Raw genomic sequence first — 19,360 nt, 5'->3', positions numbered from 1 at the left:
TATGATTCTCATTCAAGATCAATAAAAAGATGGTGTTCAGCGACAACATATCTTATTATGGCTTTCGAGGAAGCTGGATTCAAAGAGCAAAATGGCTAAAACATGCCTGAGCCTACCGGCCAAGAGCAAAATAGCTGAAAAGATGCTTGAGCCCACCGATGAGGGTAGCTAACAAGCTAACACCTGAACCAAAGAGCAAAATGGCTGAAACATGCCTGAGCCTACCGGCCGAGAGAAAAATAGCTGAAAAGATGCTTGAGCCCGCCGATGAGGGTAGCTAACAAGCTAACACCCGAACCAAAGAGCAAAATGGCTGAAACATGCCTGAGCCTACCGGCCGAGAGCAAAATAGCTGAAGAGATGCTTGAGCCTACTGATGACGGTAGCTAACAAGCTAACACCCGAACCAAAGAGCAAAATGGCTGAAACATGCCTGAGCCTATCGGCCGAGAGCAAAATAGCTAAAAAGACGCTTGAGCCAGCCGATGAGGGTAGCTAATAAGCTAACACCCAAAAAAAGACTAAGCCTGGACATGGATTAGGAAGAATTCAAGTCAAGACCCTCCAGCTCCTTGTTCCAAATAGCAAGAGGCTCGGGGGCTACACTGAAGACGCTTGAGAGTCCACACCAAGTTGTTTACACGGCAAAGTCGAAAGCAAGACAAAGTACTCGGCAAGACACTTGAGAGTCCACACCGAGTTGTTTACGTGGCAAAGACAAAGGCCAGACAAGCGCTCGACAGATCAAGAAAGGTTATCAACACAAAGATAACATGCAAAGCTATTTACATGGCAAAGTCGAAAGCAAGACAAAGTACTCGGCAAGTAGAACAACTCTAATCGCTTGGACAACTCATCCAAAGAATAAACAAGGCATCTAGGTAGACAAGACATCAACAAGTAGTCTTCATTCAAAAAAGAGTATAACTATTCTGTTACAAAAGCCAGAGTACAGAGGTCGATTACATTCAAGCATCATCATCCGGAGTAGAAACATCAATACTAAGATTATCTACGATCTTCCTGGCTAAGTCATCAACCTCAGGTTCTAACTTATCAACGACATCAAGGTACTCTTGACTCTCGGCTTCATCGGCCACCTTGGACAAAGGAAAGTCCGGAGAAAGAACCCGGACCTAGGCGAGAACATTCCTGGTACATAAGCGGGCGCACCTTTTCACAAACTCCTAGAAACGGGTTGGAACTCGGGGAATGAACTAAGCCCAAGGTTGACTGTCATCTGCTAGAGTCCGGAGAAGGTCGGCCACTGACCGGAAGGATTTCCACAAAGTGTTCCAGTTCTTAGTGGCCATCGCCAACTTACTAGACAAATCTTGAATAGTTTTTTGAGCCTGCACAAGATCTCTGTCAGCTCCGCGCCTAATCAGTTTGGCAAGCGCGAGTTCTTCTTCAGCACGAGAAATTACCTCTTCAGCCCTGTTGTGACTACTACGGGCGGCGGTCTTCATTTCCTCAATACCCTCCGAGAGCTTCTGCTTTTCAACTCGGAGAGCTAGACTAGGCAACAAAAACAAGTGAGCGCAGAAGAAAATCAAAATACAAAAGGAAGCAAAAAAGAACCTGCAATACCTTTGCACTCATTCTTCAGGGACTCCACCGCAGCATCCCTCTGTTCTTTCGCCTCAACAACCTGGGCGCAAAGAGCCTTCTCCTCGTTCTGATGCGTCTGGCGCTCGGTCTCCAACTTGGCCAGACAGATGTCAAGCTCCGCCTTCAAGGCACTCACCTCGGAGGACAACTTTTTCTCGGTTTCTAACAAGAAAAAGAAGCCGGTATGGTCCCGAGAGAAGGACTGAACAAAAGAGAGAGATAGAGAGAGAAAAGCATAAGAACAAGAGAAAGACAAAAATCCAAAGAAAGAACTCCAGAAAAAACTTACCTGGAGCTTTTCACCAAAGGAAGTCGAAAGGGCCCCCGAGGCAGCAGTCAACTCTGACAAATGATAAGTGGCATCAAACTGCAGCAACACATCGTCGTCCAAACGCTGAATGCTGGTTCCAAGGGGAGCAGAAGGAGAAGCCAGCGCAGGTAAAGAAGGCAAAACCAGGGCCGTATCCTGGGAAGCCCCGGCTACCTCTTCGCAAGTACCCATCGCCATGGCCACAGTCACCTCCGGAGCAACAGGATTAGCGGCAGCAGGGGACCCAGCTCCCTCCACAGCCACCTCAACGACTGTGCGTTCTGAGTCTTGAGGCTCAGTACTCGGAGGAGCACTAGAAGGCTGGAAAGAAGTCAACGGAGGGCGAAGGGAAGACGAAGATCAGCGAGAGGATAAAGAACTCAAACAAGAGAAAAGGAGAACAGAAGCAAAGAAACAAAACCAGAAATTACTTACTCAGCTATCTTCTTCTTCAAAAAACCAGAAGAAGTCCTGGCAGGGGGGACCATGGCAGCAAAAACATCACCAACACCCTGCGACGGGGGTGGCGTGGACAGTACTGGAGCCACAGAAGAACTCGGTGCCGGAGTCCTAGAAGAACTGGTACCCGACGACCGCTTGCTACAGAAGAATAAGACCAAAGTCAGAACACAAAGAAATATTCAACAGCAAAAAGACAAAAACAACTCACCGACGCGCAATGAGAGGCACATCATCCTCCTCAGCTTCCTCAGTCTCCAAAATGGCTACCTCAGTGCCATCTGAAAAAGGAGAAAAGTACTCGATTAAAAGCACAAACAAAAACCAAAAAGACACAACATGTTAATATGCTCACCTAGGAGCATGCTACCTATGACTTGAGTACCTGGAGGAGTACTTGACTGGCGAGACTTCTTGGAGGAAGGCAAACCAGAGAAAGAAGAATCCACTCGACCTCTCTTTGGAACACTACGAGGACCTCGAGGGACTGGACGAGGAGCATATTCTTCATATACATCAACAACTCCGGAAGAAACTCCAAGAAACACTGTGGAGGTTTCGAACTTACTAATTATAGAAGCCCCAGCAAGTTTCTCCCCAGTATTCACCACGGCAGGGAAGACATCGAGGGGATAGGATCAACAAAATTGCGCCCCAATTCCTACGAAGAGAATAAAACAAGACAAGGAAAATTAAGCAAAAATGGATACAGCAAAAGAAATACAGAAAGTACCCACACGAAGGGAAAAACGACTTACAGCTGGAGGAGAGTTGTTGGCAGAGTATTCAGAGACAGTAAGCGGGACAACGCTTGCTCCTTTCAGCATCTTCTGGAGACGCTTGAGTACCTCCTCGTTGGTCAACTCAAGGGCAGGGACCATGCGTGAAGGATCCTCAGCCCCAGAGTACTCGAAGCCGAGGTTCTCTCGCTCCTTCAAAGGCTGAACACGGCGACGAAGAAAGCTCGAGACAATACCGAAGCCGGTCAAGCCCTGCTGCTTTAGAGTGCTTATCCGCTGAAGGAACGGCTGGATCGCCTGGAGCTCGTTCGGCGTCAGAGAGTTCTTTTCCCACCGGTCATTAACCGAGGGACCAGACCCAGAATGTATGGCAAGAGAAGGAATCAAATTGGCGGCATAGAACCAATCAGCATGCCAATCCCTCACAGAATCAACCAGGTCATAGTCAAGGAACTTACTTTTAAGACCCTGGCGAAACTGAATCCCACAGTCGCCAAGAACATTGGTGTCTTCACGGCGGGGTTGAGGCTTCAAACGAAAGAAGTAACGGAAAAGAGAAAGAGAAGGAGGAATTCCAAGGAAGGCTTCACAGAGATGTACGAAAACAGAAAGATGGAGGATGGCATTAGGAGTTAGATGGTTCAGATTAACCCCAAAATAACTAAGAAATTGATGAAGGAAGGCGGAAGCAGGAAGGCAAGGACCGGCACGGATAAAGGAGACGAAAAGGACAATCTCACTAGGACCTGGAGCAGGAACCCGATGCTCGCCTGGAACTCTCCATTCAGCAATGCCCTTGCTCTGGATCAGACCATCGCCGGCAAGCTCATGAAGCTGGTCTTCAGTTGTTGTCGGAGCCGGCCAAGCTTTCTGGGCAGCCCTCATGGCCACGAACTCCTGGTTCTCAATCACGGAAAGTGATGACTCCTCGTCCATGAAGGTTGCCTAGGACTTGCTCGCGGCTTTCTTCCTACCCATGAACTAGCGGAAGTGAAAAGGCACTGGAGAAAGACGAAGCTAGGACGGCGGCGCTCGGGTGACAGCAACAATGACGGTGGTGGATTTCTAGAAACTAGGGTTTTTCAAGACAAGAGCTGGGCAGCAAAGAAAAGGCAGATGAAAGGCCTTTAAATAGATTTTACAGTAAAACACGGCCCACCGGGCCCGTTAAAACACGGTGTGAGAACGCAACGGTCCATTTACCAACACAGCTAAAATGACGGAAGGCACAAATCCACACAACGGTACAGTTCAACAGACAGATTTCGGACTTATCCACCCAGCAAAATGCAGAGCTACCATAAAACAGCAAAGAGAACTCAAACAAGAAGCGACAAAAGGTTACCTCACAAGGAACACAAAGAACCCGGTACTTACAGAAAGAACTCAGGAATCTCATAAACAATCAGGACAGTATAGCAGGAAAAAATATGACAACTTAGAAGACAAGACTCTTTTTTCATTATAGATGGCTACAAAAGATACAAGATTACACATCTTACAAGACCCAACGAACTCATTACTATGACAAGCAAGGTAGCAAAATGGAGCCTGAACACAACTAGGCTCTAGAACGACTACGTGCTCTAGATTGCTACTCAGTAAAACAAACCGCACCAGGATACTCTGTTTTCTTCAAAGGACGAACATAATTCATCCAAGGCAGAAATCAGCAGCACGACGGAACGACATGGAGCAGAGAAGGCAGGCAGGCATCTGTCTACCCAAGACCGATGTGATGTTGGATATGGTGTTGATCTGCACTGGACAGTCTCAAGACAGGCGAGAAAGATCAGCCTAGAACTGCAGGATGAAGGAACGAAGCCCACATCACAAGACTTCCTCCAGCTACCGCCACGTACTTCTAGAAACAATGCTGCTGCAGGATTAGTCTACCTCTAATCCCTATCACAAGACTTCCTCCAGCTACAACAAGATATACAAAAACTACAAGATACGCCCGGGGGCTGCTCTACTTCACAAACCATCATATTCATGACTACAAAGACCTCAGAACAAGCAACAAAATACTCGATGAATCAAAACAGCACTACAAGAGGGTATTTATAGGCTGAAGTAGCGGTGCACATGAACCAGGAGCACCAATGAAACCAACCTAACAAAGGACACAGTGAAAAGACAGAATTCAATGAGAGAGGACTCAGGCGTGAAAGAACAGTACTCAAGTACAAGCATATTCGAAAGAATATACCAACACTGTACAACTCATGAACAGACAGCATTCAAACTCAACCACCAAGCATACAACTACATCTGACAAAACAACAGACTACTGGAGAGTACGACGATACTCCTTATCCGAGTTCTTTTTGAATAAAAGAACCCAGAAACATGCTCGGGGGCTGCAACAGGAAAGGTTTTTAGTTCTTCGAACAACCCAGAATCAAGACCCTCCAACTTTTTGTTCCAAATAGTAAGAGGCTCGGGGGCTACACTCAGTGAGTGCACTTTTTCTTCGAAAAAGCGCACATCACCCAAAATACTTCTTCAGAACCAGAATTTTCAAACAACATAAAGATTCAAGATCCTCCAACTTTTTGTTCCAAATAGCAAGAGGCTCGGGGGCTACACTCAGTGAGTGTGCTTTTTTCGAAAAAGCGCACGTCAACAAAAGACTTCTTCAAAGCGGACCACTTCAAGACTTTACGACAAAAAGAACCCGAACCGAGCCATTTCCGAGTTCTTTTTCACCTTCAACAGAGAAATTTCAAGCCAAGATCCTCCAGCTCCTTATTCCAAATAGCAAGAGGCTCAGGGGCTATACCCAGATGGATGTACTTTTTTCAAAAAGCACACACTACTCGAAGATCTCACGAAGCGCTACATGGTTTCGCTCAAGAAAGTACTCGGGCAACGCTTGTTCTTACTTGGCAAAGACCTGACGAAACAAGACGAGACTTCTAGGGCTCAACCATGAAGTGCTCGGGGGCTTGTCGGTGCGGGATCCATAGGATACCCCACAAGGAAGGGAGAAGACCTAGCCCAATTAGGATTCTTTCCATGTAATCCTAGTAGTAGTATTATTCTGTAATCCTACTAGGAACACTAATTGTAAACCGACGAGGACTCTTACCTCTTGACTATATAAAGGAGGGCAGGGATCCTAGGAGGAAGGATCCAGTAGAAGAACGATTGTACAACACTTAACAATCAATCCAACGCAAAGGCTAACGCCGACTGGACGTAGGGCTATTACTCGATCACAATCGAGGGCCCGAACCAGGATAAATCGACTGTCTCTTGCGTTAACCGTCGAGTTCTACATACGCTGAAGCCTAAACAATACTGCCCCGGGTACTCCCGTGGCAGGCTATCGGTGGTCAAACATCGACAGCTACTTATTCCGCCAGCTTTGTGCCAAGGAGCTCTCTCGGACCGTCATTGATGACTTGGAAAAAACGGCACCCGTGTTGCTCTGTAAGTTGGAGAAGATCTTTCCACCCGGCTTCTTCTTGCTGATGCAGCATTTGATTGTGCACCTCCCGTATGAGGCACGGATGGGGGGCCCGTGCAGAACCATTGGTGCTATCCAATCGAGAGATGTCTGAAGATTCTTCGCAAAAAATGTAGAAATAAAGCCAAAATTGAGGCTTCCATTGCATAGGCATACATTCTAGAGGAGGTGTCGAACTTCACAGAGAAATACTACACTGAGAAACTTCATAGCATTTATAATCCACCCCGTCATTACAATGCTGGCGAAAATAAATCGAACCTCAGCCTTTTCCAAGGGCAACTCGGAAGCGCAAGTGCATCAACCACTAAGCAATTGAAAAATGAAGAGTGGCGCAGTATCATGCTATATGTGTTGACCAACCTTGTCGAGGTGCAGCCGTTCATTGGGTAAGTTCTGAACGAACTTGTTTTATTTTGCCGTATATCCTTGTTTCTTCGTCCAACCCCCTTGTTTCTCGTTGGTACAGGGAATTTCTTCGTCAATCCTGGCATGGATCAAGGCAACCTACCCCACAAGAAAATGATACCCTTCTTTCACAGGGTGCGGGACCAGGGAGTCCCGATTTCATTTGTTGGTTCAAACAGAAAGCCCAAACTGATGCGTCTATAAGTGACGAGCTGAGACAGGTTGCAAACGGCTGTGTCGTTAGGGTCAAGTCATTTACCGGTTATGACGTGAACGGATATCGTTTTCACACAGCAAGCTACGAGCAGAGTCGGCCCAATCGAAAAACCACAAACAGCGGAGTTGTTACGCCCGGCACTGATGGACTCGACTATTATGGAAGAATTGAAGAAATCTACGAACTATCATTCTATGGTTCCAAACCTCTTACTCCTATCATATTCAAATGCCACTGGTTTCATCCTGGAGTAACGAGACGAACACCTAAGCTTGGGCTAGTCGAGATTCGACAAGATTCCGTCTATCCAGGAAAAGATATCTACATTGTGGCTCAACAGGCCATCCAGGTTTATTATACGTCATACGCGTGCAAAGACACCGAGCATCTTAAGGGTTGGTCTATTGTGCACAAGGTATCACCACACGGTAAACTACCTGTCCCAAATGATGAAGATTACAACTTCAACCCAAACACATATGATGGAGAGTTCTATCAAGAAGAGGGACTACAAGGGAGGTTTGACATAGACTTAACCGAAGAGATAGGAATGGAAGTAGACAATGAAAGGGATGATGACGAGGACGCTGGAGACGAGGTGCAAAATCTGAAGGACATACAAATGCTTGAGCGATTACGTTTAGGCAATGACAATGAAGACAACATTCCTCCTTCGGATAGTGTTGATGAGTTGTACAATGTTGATAGTGATGACGAGACCTATGATCCAACTAATCTCAATCATGAAGATTATTTCTAATACATGTAATACTATGTTTTTTGTAATTATGTTTTGTTTATTTTTGCAAATATTTCTAATACATGTAATACTATGTTTTTTGTAATTATGTTTTGTTCATTTTTGCACCTATTTCTAATTACGTCTTGTTTTTCTTTTTTATTGCAGGTGATTGAACAAAGATGGCGGGCGACCGTCATAGGTCCGTGAACTCGATTTACCAAAGACCACGCCGGATGCAGGACGAGGCGGAGGGGGCGGCGGAGGGATCGGACAGGAGGAGGAGGAGGAGGACCGCCGGACGCAGGAGGGGGCCGTCTCCTCCCACGCCGCATGAGGAGCCAGAGGAGGAGGTGGCACCCGTGGACGAGTCGAACGATGAGGTGGTTCGGCAGACGGACGAGGAGGAGGGGCCACACGAGGACGATGAGTTGGAGGCGGCAGGCACGGGTTCCGCTTCCTCCGACTCTTCGAGTGTCTACTTGCGAGGTCCCGCGAGCCTACCAACGCCTCCGCTTCCTCACCAACGCCCAGTGATTCGCCCCGAAGGGCAAAAGTAAGTAACTTTATATGTTATCACCACTACTTCATATGATATGATGAAAAAAAACTAATAATTTTTCTGAATCACTTGTGCAGGAACTGGGTGGTTGTGTCGGATCGTGGTAGCGTACGGCTAGTCAACGGCATCTTGGGTCTTCTGTGCAGGCAACACTTCCCCGGCATTGTCACGTACGCATCGAAGATGGAGCCGGCCTACTCGTTTGACCACTACGCCGTCGCCAGCGATGCGGAGTACCCCAACAAGGCGGCGTGGGTGAAGGCAGAGTTTTGGGTAAGTCTCCCTCGCACAACATTGCTCAATACGTCACATTCATTGGACTTTTCTTGAAATAATGAATGGATACATCGCTTTTGTATGCAGACTTATTACAGATACGAGGAGGGATTTGAGGCCAGGGCGGAGCAGGTGACTACTAAAGCCTGTAAAAAACTCATCACCGACATGCATCACGAGGCGCGCGTCCATGCCATCGTAACCTACTATGGGTCGAAGCTTGGAGAGAGGAAAACCAAGAAAGACGCAAGGGAGATGCAGCTGACCTGGGAGCAGTACCGTGAGGTAAATGAAGAACATCAATATTGATTCATTTTGAGATTAAGTTGGTTTAACTTGATGACGTGTAGGTGATTCCCTGGTGGTGCCAAACATATCCCGAGTGCTGGGCGATGATGGTGGAGAGGTGGTTCACGGAGGAGTACCTCAACATGCACAGGGATGCCCGGGAGCGTCGTTTGCAGATGCAAGGTCCCGCACACCATCAAGGCAGCCGTAGCCTCACCGGATACAAACAAGCATGGGTACGCGAATTCATTTATCTATTGTGACGCTCAGTTCTGCTTGATTTCTAATCATCGTGCTGTCTTTCTCGCAGTCGGCGTCACATAGTGGACAGGCTTGCTCGGACTTCCAGGCATGGTGTATGGCCCACAAGGGCAAACGACGTCCGACGTCTCCTTCAACCTGGAGGACCCGCCCGACGCATACACGAACCTGAGCGTCCACTCCCGCATCAGTGAGTACACTGAGGTGGCGAGGTCGCTCCATGGGTCAGACCACGATCCGAGCACCCAGGACTTCGATAGAGAGGCCATCATGAGGGCGGGGCAAGGCAAGAAGCATGGGCGGTTCTGGCTTGGCGACGACGTCATCGACACGGCCTCTACTCCCTCTCTCTCCCAGATTCGAGCATGGAGCATGAGCGAGAGCCGGCCATTCGCACACGGCCGACCGCTGCACAGCACCGGGTCGACGCACTCAAGGTTATTCCTGTTTTACTCGTCATACATTGATCTTTACACACCTTAATTAGCTTTGCATTACAGAAACATTGGAGTGAAATATTGCAGGCCCGGCTGGGAACAAGAAATGAGGCAACGTTAGGAGCTACAGGCCGGGCACCAGAGGATGACGGCCCAGCTAGAGGCCAAGCGGGCCGAGCAGGAGGCCGAGCGGGCCGAGCGGCAGGCCCAGGCGCAGAGGCTGACGGACATTACGGAGTTCCTACAGGGGCTTGGGCAACGTGTGGGCTTGTCTCTGCCAGCTGGGCTGTTGGTTCCACCTCTGCCTCCGCGTCCTGCAGCTCCAGCTACTCCTGTGAGTATGAAAGTTTTTTACTTTCGCTTGTGCTTTGCTTGTATGGCCTCTACCTTCCTAGATTAGATATCCAAATAATCTTGTCTCACATGCAATCTTTTCTCCTTTGTGAAGTCTCCATCTGACGGTGGTTCGAATAATCCACCTCATGCACCTCCGAATAATGGAACTGGGCCTTCACCACAGTCGAGATGAGTGCACGTTGTATTCCTTTCATTTATTGTTCACTTGGTGATGGACTTGTGATATATTTGTGATGCACTTGTGGACTTTGGATGGACATGTGGATTTATTTGGATGGACTTGAGCACTTATTATTATATATGTGATATATATTATGATGGATGTGATATGTGTGGATGGATGTGTGGATGGATGAGATATATATGTGATGGATGAGATATATATGTGATGAATGAGATATATGATTGTATGAATTTATTTGTCAGGATGGAATGTAAAAAAAATTACCGTTTTGGGTCACTTTGCCGAGTGTTGCACTCGACAAAGGACCACTTTGCGGAGTGCCATGGTCACAGCACTCGGCAAAGCTGGAAAAAAATCGGGGGTCGGAAAACCATTTTTCCAGCTTTGCCGAGTGTTATGACCATGGCACTCGGCAAAGAATTTTTTAAAAAAAAATCAAACTTTGCCGAGTGCCGGCCAAAGGGCACTCGGCAAAGTTTGATTTAAAATCAAACTTTGCCGAGTGCCGGAAGGCAGACACTCGGCAAAGAATTTTTTTTAAAAAAAAATTCAAACTTTGCCGAGTGCCGGCAACAGGGCACTCGGCAAAGAATTTTTTTAAAAAAAATATTCAAACTTTGCCGAGTGCTGGCCAGAGAGCACTCGGCAAAGATTTTTTTTAAAAAAAATACTAAGTTTGCCGAGTGCCGGATAGAAGGCACTTGACAAATAATTTAAAAAAAAAAAATTTTCTTTGCCGAGTGCCTGCAGGGTTGGCACTCGGCAAAGAATTTTTTTTTAAAAAAAATCTTTGCCGAGTTCCTGCAGGGTTGGCACTCGGCAAAGCCACCGTCAACGGGGCCGGCACCGTGACGGTCGCTTTTCTTTGCCGAGTGCCCGATAAAAGACACTCGGCAAAGAGGTCTTTGCCGATTAATTTTTTTGCCGAGTGTTCTTTGCCGAGTGCTGCACTCGGCAAAGGCTTTGCCGAGTACAATTAGGCCTTTGCCGAGTGCGTCAGGCACTCGGCAAAGAACCCGAGTCCAGTTGTGTAGGATATATATCTTACTATTACTAATTACAAACTATTTTGACAGACCCTCCTGCATGATGTGTCACCACACAAACCATATATGCATGAAACAACAAGCATATCGATTTATGTGTCAAACCCATATCTCAAACGAAGGGCACCAGCAATGGGTTGTTTATTCTCTCTATAACAAAGCCACATAGGAGAGAGATGAGAGGAGAGAGAGAGAGAGTGACATCGCTTAACCTGGCGAGAGCGGCTAGAGCAACTTTTGACATGCGTGACCCACATGTTCACATGAATCCGTCTACTCCCTTCTCGCACCAATCTAACTCGGCGTCTTTGTCTTCCCCTTGAAGCGAGAACAACGGCAGTGACAAGATGGAGGTGCTGCAGCCGTGACAGGTGAGGTTATCGGCTGGGGAGGGCAGGGCAGAACAAAGTTTGGCAGCCAGCTCAATGGGAGCAAGACACTGCTATAAAATTGATTTTAGGAGACATGCCAATTTCATTTTAGGATGCGGTCACAGGATGTCCCCGTCTCCTAAAATATGTGACAACTTTCAGAGCCGATCATTTCATTGAACAAGACTAGCCAAAAATTGAACGCCTCCAAAAATCAATTCACACAGCTGGACCTCTTAAGTCGCCCGCCTCTGAAGAAATGAGCCATTTGTAAAGGTGGACCCATTAAGAGGACCGCCTCTGTAAACTGGGCTAAATCCAGTCAGCCCAGTCTAGCCTACTTAGCAAACCCTAACTATAAAATACCCTAGCTGCCAGCCCCTTCATTCCGTTCTCTCTCTGTCTCTCACACACACTGCAGCCGTACCTCCCTCCTCTCTCACACACATTAGCGGTAGCAGCGCTCATGCATGCAGGGCTCCACCGGCGGCAGCGTTTCGGCAGGGCCCCCACCGACGGCAGCACTCGTGCAGGGCTCCACCGGCCGCGGTGCTTCGGCATGGCTTCATTGGCATGGCTCCACCGACGGCAGCACAGGTGAGGTTATCGACAGTGCTCGCACAGGGCTCCATAGGTAGCAGTGGTGCTCGTCCAGGGCCCCCTCCGATGGCAGTTGCACGGGTCCATCTTTGGTGACAATGGTAGGGACAGCGTGGGTCCATATCCCGCGGCGGCGGCGGTGCGGGGTTGTGTGCGACGGCAGCAGCGCAAGTGTCCCTTCCGGCAGCTAGGGCCAGCTCGCAACGGTGGCCAGAGCATGTCGATGGGGAGTGGCGGCACGCGGATCTGATGAGGAGTGGTGGTGGCATGTCGATGGGCTCAGCAGGTGTCGTGGATGGGCTCAGTGGGCCTATCGACGGGCTTCCTGATTTTTTTAATTTATTAACAGAGGTGGGCATATAGCCACCTTTGTAATTCAGGATTTACAGAGGCATGGAGGTGGAGGCGAACGGCTTGCCTGCCTCTGTTAAAGCTTTTTAACCTTCTCAAAATATGTTTCGGGTAGTAGTGAAGAGTTGCGGCCAGTAGAGGAGCTGCTAAACAGCTCAGGGAGGAGGATAGCTACCGCCAACAGTGGGCAAGCTAGACATGGAAGGCGCCGCAAAGCTGAGCTCGATCGCCGACATAGACACATGGGGGAGGGAGGGCTGCAGCAGTGGGGCACAACACCGGCATCGGTTCACCGATGCAGAACCTAGCCGCTGGTGCTCTGAGCTCACTGTAAGATTAGGATAGGAATGATTATTGACTATGGACCATTTGGTCTCATATTTATCGATGACTTTCTTCTAACACTTATGCTGCTTTAAATTACAAGCCCTTGACTATGCTTATGCATGATCTCAATTACTCAATTCTTGACTTGTTGGCTTTACAATTCAGACATGGAGGGAGTCGTGTCAGTCTTCCCAAGATGAACCCACGAGCTCCAAACCACAAGATCGTGGGACTTTTTGGGCTTGCGTCAACAACCGTAGGAAGAGCTAGCCTTGGAGGGCGACGTCATCAACGGCATGTTCGACACCGGTATATGGCTGGACTCCCTGTCCTTCTCCGACGAGGGCTTTGGCCCACCACCGAGCAGGTGGAAGGGTGTCTGCCAAAACTTCACATGCAACAAGTACCCAAAATATCCATTTAATAGCGGTTTTATCGAAAACAGAAAAATCTTAATTGATTATATATGCACATAAACATTATTTAAGAAGAGGAAAATTCACCAGCGGTCCACGAAGTTGGCACAAGGTGTCACTTAGGTCCCCGAACTTTCAAAGTGATATCTGTAGGTCCCTAAAGTTGGCAGAGGGTGTCATCCAGGTCCCAAACTTTCAAAGTGATCACCACAGGTCCCTAAACTTGACAGAGGGTGTCATCCAGGTCCCAAATACTGTAGCGATTCGGCACAGAATTTTAAAAAAGAAATCTAAATTTTGGTAATGTAGCTACATTCTGCAGAAAATTCTAAAAATTGTATCTTTTTAATACGATCTCGCACGAAGATGATTTTTATATAAAAGTTGTAGCTCTCGACGGGATCTACAACTTTCTAGTTTTGAGTTTTTAAATTTGAGGTCGTTAATACACTCAAAAAAATTAAATAAATTTTCAGCAGTGTATTAATCGCGTACGAACGCTTGTCGCCTTGAAAAAAAAACAAATCTTCTTTATATGTCATCTGATAGAGATAATTTCTATATAAAAATTGTAGCGCTCGATGAAACCTACAACTTTCTAATTATGAGTTTTTAATTTAAGGTCGGTAAGATGCTAAAAAAGTTAAAATGCTGATTTCAGTTCATGTATAGTGGTTTTGCATTTTAAATTTTTTTGAACATCTTAAAGACTTCAAATTGAAAAACTCAAAATTAGAATGTTGTAGATCTCATCGAGCGCTACATCTTTCATATAAAAAGTATCTCCATTTGATAGCATATAAGAAAGATATGTTTTTTTCAAGGCGACAAGCGTTCGTACGCGATTAATATACTGCTGAAAATTTATTTAATTTTTTTGAGTGTATTAGCGACCTCAAATTAAAAAACTCAAAACTAGAAAGTTGTAGATCCCGTCGAGAGCTACAACTTTTATATAAAAATCATCTTCGTGCGAGATCGTATTAAAAAGATACAATTTTTAGAATTTTCTACAGAATGTAGCTACATTACCAAAATTTAGATTTCTTTTTTTAAAATTCTGTGCCGGATTGCTACAGTATTTGGGACCTGGATGACACCCTCTGTCAAGTTTAGGGACCTGCGGTGATCACTTTGAAAGTTTGGGACCTAGATGACACCCTCTGCCAAGTTTAGGGACCTCCGGTGATCACTTTGAAAGTTTGGGACCTAGATGACACCCTCTGCCAACTTTAGGGACCTACAGATATCACTTTGAAAGTTCGGGGACCTAAGTGACACCTTGTGCCAACTTCGTGGACCGCTGGTGAATTTTCCTATTTAAGAACACAAATATTTTGATATATGCATAGGATTTAGGAGAGTCCATTATTTAAAGTGGCTCGTGGCCTGCAGTAAAGTTATCGGCGCTCGGGCAGATGAAAATGGGGTGACTGGCTTGTCGCCGCTGGACGAGATGGGCCACGGGAGCCACACGGCGTCCACCGTGGCCGGCCGGGCGGTGGGCAGCGTCAGCTTCGGCGGGCTGGCCGCCGGCGTGGCCCGCGGACGGAGCCGTGCCGGGCACCAGGCTCGCCATCTACAAGGTGTGCTGGGATGACGGGGGATGCCTGGACATGGACATCCTGGCTGCGTTCGACGATGCCATCGCGGACGGCGACGTCATCTCCTTCTCCATCGTGACCAGGTTCCCCTTCTACTACTTCAAGAGCCCGCAGGCCATCGGGTCGTTCCGCGACTCGTCACGTCCGCATCAGCCGGCAACTCCGGGCTCAGCGGCGGCCGTGTCTGCAACGTCGCGCCGTGGATGCTGTCCGTCGCTGCCAGCAGCATCGACCGCCGGTTCGTCGACAGGGTCGTGCTAGGAAATGGCAAGAGCATAGTGGTTAGCGTTCGAACCGAGCAGCAGTCTATAACATCCGAGTTTCCAAACCATGCATGCATGGCTGATGGCTCAACAACTAACACGTACATGAATTACTTTTAACGCAGGGATCATCTGTAAACACCTTCCCGCCGGTGAACAATGTGACACTGGCATTCCCCGTCGATGGGTAATACGAGGACAATGAATACTGCTATGTTGCTTGCGAGACACACATTTATACAACAAATATATACAGACCAGCACTCACGGTTTCTTTGATTTGAACTGCAGTTCTTGTGATCCAGATGATCTCGTCGGAGATTCATACAAAGGGAAGATCCTACTCTGCCCAGTCGAGGGCGGCTTTCGAACCAATATATCTGCAGGTCCGCTCTTGGCTGGCGTAGCAGGAGTCATTGCTGCTGGCATAGCACCAGATGCCGCTTTCATCTATCCATTACCCGCGCTCGTGGTATCTGAGAGCCAGTTCGATGAAATCTTAGCCTATGCCAACAGCACGAGGTGAGTTCTTTGGCCGCGCCATAGCTTGTTCTCTGATGAACTGCATGCTAGCAGTACCCACACATGACACATTGGCCTTATTAATTCTTTGGCCTGATTTTCAGCAACCCTGTGGGTACCATAGAAAGAACAGACACGACCGGGAACGCACAAGCTCCAATTGCCGCCTCGTTCTCTTCTCCTGGCCCAAACCTGGTCACTCCTGAGATCCTCGAGGTCATTCCATCAGCTCGTAATCTTTATGAAGTAACTAGTTGCATACTTGCATTAGCCCGTGTGCATTAATAATAATTTGTGAGCGCAGAGGGGCAGCGGAAACGTCAAAATTAGCAAGCTAATTACTTACAAACATTTCACCGAACACCTTCTGTGCATATTAGAAAACAGCCACATAGGATCAATTCTTCAAACATATTGTTGTTCAAACTTCACAGTAAGAAATATACATGCAAGGATCAGCTCACTAACACAAGCCTCATATGCCAACTCAACATACACCATAAACTTGGACAAAATGGCACCAAAGGCAAGCAAGATAGGAACCAATCAATAAGTATGGCAAGATAAATACTGAATCACAAGACACCAAGATTTACGTGGACACCCCTTGCGAAAAAAACCACGGGCGGCGACGCAATCCATTATGAAGATGAAGATACAAGAAGTGGGAGCCAACAAGATTGGTGGAGGCTCCGATCCAAATCCCAACCGATTTCACTCTCTAATGGATGGATTTGGTAGATTAAAGTCTCACCCCTCAAATCTCCTCTCTCCCTTGACCCCAAAGGGGAAGAACAAACACCACACAGAAAGAGGATCTCTGTAGCCATTTTAGGCTGAAGTGGGCAATTCCACTTTGTGGAAGGCCCCTCAAAGTTGTAGATTACCACAATTAAATCCCTAGACACCTAACCCAAAATATAAGCAACATTTTGCATAACGTAGTTTGGTCAAATGAGCCTCAGGATTGTGTCAATGGGAGCTGCAACATAATTTAAAGAGACATAGTGTTACAAATTTTCATGGATAGACTTAGATCCCACGGCAAACCAAAAATACATACCCCGTACCTTTGATCTGTCTATATGTTATATTGTTCATTTCCTAACACGAGAGTAGTATGTGGTATCCATGATCCATCTACAGCCTGATCTATCTGCACCGGGAGTGGACATCATAGTCACTTGGTCTCCACTGTCGCCGCCATCGGACGATCCGAACGATCAAAGGAGGGTCCAGTACAGTATTAACACTGGCACATCCATGTCGTGCCCACAAGCACGCGGCGCCACAGCCTATGTCAAGTCCGTCCACCGTGACTGGTCTACGGCGATGATCATGTCGGCTCTCATTACTGCAGCCACTCCGATGAACACGCCGGGCAATGCCGGAACAAACGACCTCAAGTACGGTGCCGGGCAGCTCAATCCAACCAAGGCACGTGACCCCGGGCTCGTGTACCCCTGCGTCAGAAGGCGACTACATCACCATGCTGTGCACGCAGGGGTACAACGCCACGCAGCTCGCGCTCATCATCGGCTCCAACACCACAGCCTGCTCCAATGGCTCCACATCGACAGCGGCCGCCTCCACCGGTGATCTCAACTATCCGAGCATGGCTGCACGAGTGGATCCTGGTAAGAACTTCACCTTGGTCTTCCCACGGACCGTCACTAACGTCGGAGCTTCAGGTGTGGCCGCCGTGTATGACATGAAGGTAATTTTTATCGATCCAGCAGATAATCTCGCGGTTGCCGTGGCGCCGAGCACGCTGGAGTTGAACACGCAGACGCCGAAGGCCTCGTTTACCGTGACGGTGTCCGGCATGGTGCCCGCAGCTGGCCAGGTCATCTCGGCAGCCATCGTGTGGTCTGATAACGAGCACCAAGTGAGGAGCCCAGTGGTGGTGTACACAGACTCTGATGATTGATGAAGATGACAGGTTTAGACAGTGAAGGAGTCGTCCAACAAATGGCAGAGATGTCTAAGGGTTTAAGAGAATAAATTCTACTTGTTTCATGGAATTTGATTACAAATTCCTGCTGTTCATGAGTAAGCAGTGAAAAAATCATGTGAAAGCGTCATCAAAAGATGGACACCTGTGATAAATTTGATGTTCTTCTAGTTGAGAAAGTGAACTATTCAACTTTCTGGATAAGTTGGCATATGATGATTATATTTTTCTCATTGCTCAATTAATATAAGAATTACATATCTAAACTTCGCATGACAGTTTGCTAAACTTTCTCTTTTTTTTTTGAACGCAACCTCTAGTTGTAAACATTGTTCTCTGATAATACAGATTTGTCCTTCAGCAAGAATCATGAATAGAACTTTTTTTTTTTTTGCGATAAAATCATGAATAGAACTTGAAACATCATATTGCAGCCCCCACGTTGATGTTGCATTGTTCTTTAGTGTTTCCAATGTTTATTTTTTACGTCCCAACTCACAACCAGTCTACCAAAAAATATTAAATTTTACACACCTATAACATTGAAATTCTTTTTTACTATATGTCAGGTGCGTAAACTTTATGATTATTTCAGGTAACATATTCAATGTGCAAGATACTTTTCTTTTGTGTTGCATATGTTGTTGTCCGATGTTGTACATATTTCTTTTGGATGTTGTAGGCAAAAAGATCGAGCATAAACATATGGAACTCCCATATTAATGTAGTAGAATTGCCCTTCGATGTTGCAGAAAAATGTGTAACATGATGCATATTCAGCTCCCACATTAATGTTGCAGATGTTTCTTGATGCTTTAGATATGGGGTTTTTATGTTGCAACCGCTCAACAGTCACCTGAAATAATATCCTTAAATTTTAGGCATCTGAAATATATCAACCACCAAATTTTACGAGACTCGAGATCTCGCGGTCCTCAAATACAAAGGACTTTTAAATATCGCAAGTCAAACCTTTTCTAAGTTTAACTAAGGTTTTAGAGAAGAGTAGTAACATCTACCACAAAAAATGGAAAATTATGAAAATACATTTTATAATATACCTAATGAAGCTCATTGGTATTATAAATGTTATTTTTTTTTTTTACAAATTCAGTCAAACTTAGAATGGATTGACTTAGCAACTAAAAGTTCATTCTATTTTAGAATGGAGGGAGTAAGACCGTGCACTCCCTATACACTAGGAGAAAGGTGCGTCAGTTATATACATATGTCTTCAACTTCAATGCATGGTGTGGGGTCCACACCCATGTAGTAATGGTGGGCGGGAGAAAGTGGCTTACTATAGATCTATTATTTAGTTTTTTAAGAAAAGAAGCCTCCAAGTTAATCCTCAAGGCCTAGTATAAATATTGATAAATTAACCAGCAGCGCTGCCATTACGCAAAATATGAATCCAAAATTATACACATATATCTAGGGATGAAAACGGTTGGAAATGATACTATACTATGAAAACGAAAGCAGATGATACTCTAAGGATCATGTGTCCATGTACATGATTATGTATGATTTTGGCTATCTTGATGATAGCTAAATCACTATGATATTAACATGAATATTA

The 19,360-nt window shown here is 46.5% G+C and overlaps 1 protein-coding gene across 1 annotated transcript; it reads left to right on the top strand.

The window, feature by feature from the left end:
• Positions 1 to 15,051: 15,051 nt before the first annotated feature.
• On the top strand, positions 15,052 to 17,754 carry LOC136543455 (subtilisin-like protease SBT4.5). The gene is made up of 5 exons (XM_066535896.1): positions 15,052 to 15,195; positions 15,428 to 15,489; positions 15,594 to 15,824; positions 15,929 to 16,070; positions 17,329 to 17,754. Exons 1-5 carry the CDS (start codon positions 15,052 to 15,054, stop codon positions 17,752 to 17,754), a joined length of 1,005 nt encoding a protein of 334 aa, XP_066391993.1.
• The last annotated feature ends 1,606 nt before the right edge of the window (positions 17,755 to 19,360 follow it).

Source organism: Miscanthus floridulus, chromosome 3 (assembly GCF_019320115.1).
Source record: "Miscanthus floridulus cultivar M001 chromosome 3, ASM1932011v1, whole genome shotgun sequence".
Taxonomy (NCBI): domain Eukaryota; kingdom Viridiplantae; phylum Streptophyta; class Magnoliopsida; order Poales; family Poaceae; genus Miscanthus; species Miscanthus floridulus.
The sequence above is the reverse complement of the archived record's forward strand: the minus strand, read 5'-3'. Positions and strand labels throughout refer to the sequence as shown.